The 4,248-nt window shown below is 32.8% G+C and overlaps 1 protein-coding gene across 1 annotated transcript in view; it reads left to right on the top strand.

Annotated features, from left to right (window-relative positions):
• The window catches only part of LOC103582348 (sister chromatid cohesion protein PDS5 homolog B-like), a gene marked incomplete at both ends in the record, with an annotated part of 22,353 nt that extends 18,183 nt beyond the window's left edge, over positions 1–4,170 (top strand). Inside the window, 2 exons of the mRNA XM_008563970.1 lie at positions 1,433–1,556; positions 4,012–4,170. Of these exons, the coding sequence (XP_008562192.1) occupies positions 1,433–1,556; positions 4,012–4,170 (283 nt within the window). The remainder of the gene's footprint in view (positions 1–1,432; positions 1,557–4,011) is intronic.
• Positions 4,171–4,248: the final 78 nt, after the last annotated feature.

The raw sequence follows: 4,248 nt of genomic DNA, 5'->3' as shown, positions 1-4,248 counted from the left end.
CCCTCAACTCAGGCTCTATTTGGATTATTTCTTGCACTATAGTGTGGAACCTACCTGCATGCAGTAAGCTGGGGCAGGTTTAAGGCTCTTCTGTTTTGTTTCCCATCTTTCATGGGTCACAGTACTGTGTTGCCATTGTCTAGTGTCTGAAACTTTAACATGCTCATCTTTTCTAGTTGTTTAAAGCAGGAGAGTAAATCCAGTCTTGTTACACCATCATTATCTGAAGCAGAATTACTCTTATTATAGTTTTATTTATTTATTTTTTAATGAGCGAAGGTAGATTTTTTTTTTTTTTTTAAAACACTTTTCGGGGTAGTTTTTTTTTTTTTTTTTAACACACATTTCAGGGTAGTCTGTATATCTTCTTTTGTAGAGCTTTCTACCTTTTTATGTTTAGCCCCTTTTTATGGTATCATTGGTTTTTATGGTATCATATGGTATCATTTTCCTTCTCTATTTTTAGAAGGTCTTCACATGTTAGGGATATTTGTCTTTTTATTACACTTTGCTGTTGGTGTCTTTTTGTGAAATTCTACCCTTACTGTGATGAATTATTGTACCTCTAAATTCCTACTGGAGCACTGGGTTGGTATTGGACATTGAGGAAGATAACAGACGTTGCTTTTATTGTGAGATGTATGAATAATAGTTGAGTTAGGAGCTCCAACTTTATTAATGGTAGAATGATATGATGCATGAATGTTCTTCCAGGTAGCTATATGACTCACTCCCTTCCCTCCCTCAGAACTCTGCTTAAGTGTTACTTTATCAGAAAGCTCTTCTGTTTAAAATTGTAACACTCTTATACCCTCCTCCCCTAATTCCTATCCTCTTTTTGTTTTCTTGTTCTACAGCAATTACTGCAATTTGACATAACACGTATTTTGCTAATTTATATGTTATCACTTGTCCCTAAAATGCTAGTAGCTTGGAGGCAAGGATTTGGGGCCTTTAATAGTGCCTGGCACATAATATTGCTTAATCTGATTTCCCTTTATGTAGGTTGTTCTGGCACAAAGTGAAAGTTGAAAAAGGCAGAGACTTGAGAACGCAAGGACAGTTCAAGTTCTATTACAGTGCTCTATGTGTAAGGACGGTGGCAGAAGCTTAGCTGGAGTGATTGCAGTGAGAATAAAAGAAAGACCCAAATGAATGACGTTAAAAAAGGGAGTGGGTCACCAGCTTTGTTTGTGTTTGTAATTGTTGAATAAAAGCAAAACACAAAATACTTGTATTTGGATTATATTTTTAATATAGGTATTTATAACGCAAAATTATAGGCCATTGAAAATGAATCTGATGAGTAGATCTTGGTAACTTTTTTGTTGTTGCTGCCATAAAACATTATTTAAAAAATACAAACATTAAAGTATCTAGTAGAAGTTATATTAGTTTTTCTTGTTTACTCTTTGTCTTTGATTATTTTTAGAGCCTTGCTTCCTGTTTTACATCACAAATCTAAAAAAGGACCCCCCCGTCAAGCCAAATATGCCATTCATTGTATCCATGCGATATTTTCTAGTAAAGAGACACAGTTTGCACAGATATTTGAGGTAATGAGAAAAATTTTATTTGTTTCATATGTCATGGTTAGAAAACATATATTAATGATTTTATAGAATGTTCACATTTGGTTTGGTGATGCATCATTTTGTAGTATATTTTCAGAATTTGAATCAGTAAAATCAATGTTGGTAAGGTAATTGTATAAAATATAGATAGTAGATAACAGATGATTATTTTGTTGTTTTATAGGTTCAAAAAATTTGAATTCTGTTTGAGATACTACCGAAGTTTAGGGATTTGTAGAACAGTACCAATTGGTAATAAAAAGTAAATAAACTTTTGCCTTTATAATTGACTGACCTAATTTTGTGTCAGATGTAAAGTGTGTCTTTTTAATATAAATTTCAAATTATTTTCCGTACCCTTTACGTAATAACCTTTACCCAAGCATTGCAATTTTATTGCAATCTATAATAATTAGGGGCTATCTCTAGTATTGTTATTGCAAATACAAGTTAAGCAGAACATCTATAAAATCCTAATTTATAATTTAAGTATAGGAATCTTGAGTGTAGTTAAAACAATTTGGAAATTATACTGAATCTACTTACCATAAATATTTTGACTTATCTCTGTTTTAGAAACTTTTATGCTAATTTTGTCATTTTTATGTGTTGTGTTAAAGACTTGAAGGAGAGAAAAAAATAGTTTTCCCAAGCATCATCTTTGCTGTAGATAGCAAATAATTTATTTTAAATTTTGTGCATGTGGGGTTGGGAATATTTTCTGTAGTCTGTTTTTGTGTATGAGAATGACTTCAATAAATTCATGTTGATTTATAGGAAACATTCATTTTTCTTGATTGATCTTTTTATTCCTTGTAATCATGAGTATGAGAAGAATAATACTTATATAACTTGTGTTTGTAGGGTACTTAAATTTTCATTTTGATATTATATCTGTTATTTTATTTTTTCCTGTCATCCCCCTACTATAACATATAAAGTTGGTTGACTTTCTGAGAAGAGATTTTATAGAGATATCTGCTCTTTTTGAGGTTGCCACTAATCTAGGATCTGGCCATTAATTTTGCTTTTTCAGAAATGATTTTATTAACTTACTGTGGAAAATTATCAAACTCATTATAATAAACTACTTGAAAAAACTATTTATATTATCATATTTTTGTTTATAATGTGAACAAGCTGGCACTTAGCTAGGTGTGCAATGGAAGTATTGAGGGAACTCATCAAAGGTAACAAGAAGTAAACTTACTTAAATGTATTTTTGACTAAATGAGACCCCATATTGCCCTAATATGTTTGGAACAGTTTTGTATTGCTTTTCAAGCCTAGAATTCCTAGAATTCCTGGTGTTCAGTGTGGGAGAATAGAACACCAAGTTTTCATTAAAATGTGGCATTAGAATTTCTAATATTATATTCACTTCAAAATCAAAAGATGCAAAAAGAATATATAGTGAAAAGTTCCCTTACCCCCATACCCTAGCCACTCAGTTTCTTTTCTCACAGGCAACCATTGTTATGTACTTTATGTATACAGTAATGTACTTTTCTGGAGATATGTTATTCATATACAAGTAAGGACGTATAAATACACACATTTTGTCCCCCCCTCACTACCCTAATGCCAATGATAGCCTATTTTAGTCACTCTTCTCATTTTCCTATTTTTAAAATTTAGCAGTATATTTTGGATATCATTCTATATGAGTATATGAAGAACTTTATTCTTTTGTCATGGCAAAATACATATGAGTGGTTGGCTTTCCTACAGAATTATAAAAAATAATTTTATTTGTGGTATTTCATATTTGGTGCTCTAATAAAGACCACCACAATTCAAATGACTGAGCATAGGCAAAAGCCTATTTCTTGTTCCTGAAAAATCCAGTTGGGGTGTTTGAATGGCCTCCTAATCAGTGGCTTAGGGACACAGACTCTTTCTGATTAGTGACTTCTCTTTAAGACTCCCTGGATCCTTGGCATTAAGCCAGCCAGTGAGTAAAGAGAGAGCCAGTGGAGAAGACACACTGCTCATTTGTGCCTCAGTGCAGGTGTGGTATACCTCTCTTTCACTCCCACTCCCTTGACCAGAACTCATTCACATATCCTCACCTAACTGCAGAAGAAGCTGCAAGTGGCATCATCCTTATGCCCAGGAAATTCTATTTCTATTCTATCCAGAGAAGTGGATATTGGTGAGCCCTGACAGTCATAAAATATATGCTACATGATGTGATTCTCCATGCTGAAATGTTTCTGTACCTATCTCTAAAATGCCCCAAACTGAAAATGTTTAAAACAGATGCTTTCTAGACATAGATAACCTGTAGAAGTCTAAATGTAAGCTTGAGTTACTACTTATGTATATATTGAAACTTTTGTAGTTTTTATAATTTTTGTAATTTGAAGATGAAATAATATGGACAGTTTATTTGCATATGTATAGAGTTGAATATATTTCTTCCCCTCATTTTCAGCCTCTGCATAAGAGCCTAGATCCAAGCAACTTGGAACATCTCATAACACCATTGGTTACTATTGGTCATATTGCTCTCCTTGCACCTGATCAATTTGCTGCTCCTTTGAAGTCTCTGGTAGCTACTTTCATTGTGAAAGATCTTCTCATGAATGATCGGGTAATTTATGCTTCTTAGATCTGTGTTCTTCATAATGTTATCTTCCAAAATTTTATACAACAGAGAGAAGTAAAATGA

Source organism: Galeopterus variegatus, unplaced genomic scaffold (assembly GCF_000696425.1).
Source record: "Galeopterus variegatus unplaced genomic scaffold, G_variegatus-3.0.2 Scaffold15833, whole genome shotgun sequence".
Classification (NCBI taxonomy): domain Eukaryota; kingdom Metazoa; phylum Chordata; class Mammalia; order Dermoptera; family Cynocephalidae; genus Galeopterus; species Galeopterus variegatus.
This window is presented reverse-complemented; position numbering and strand designations above follow the sequence as displayed.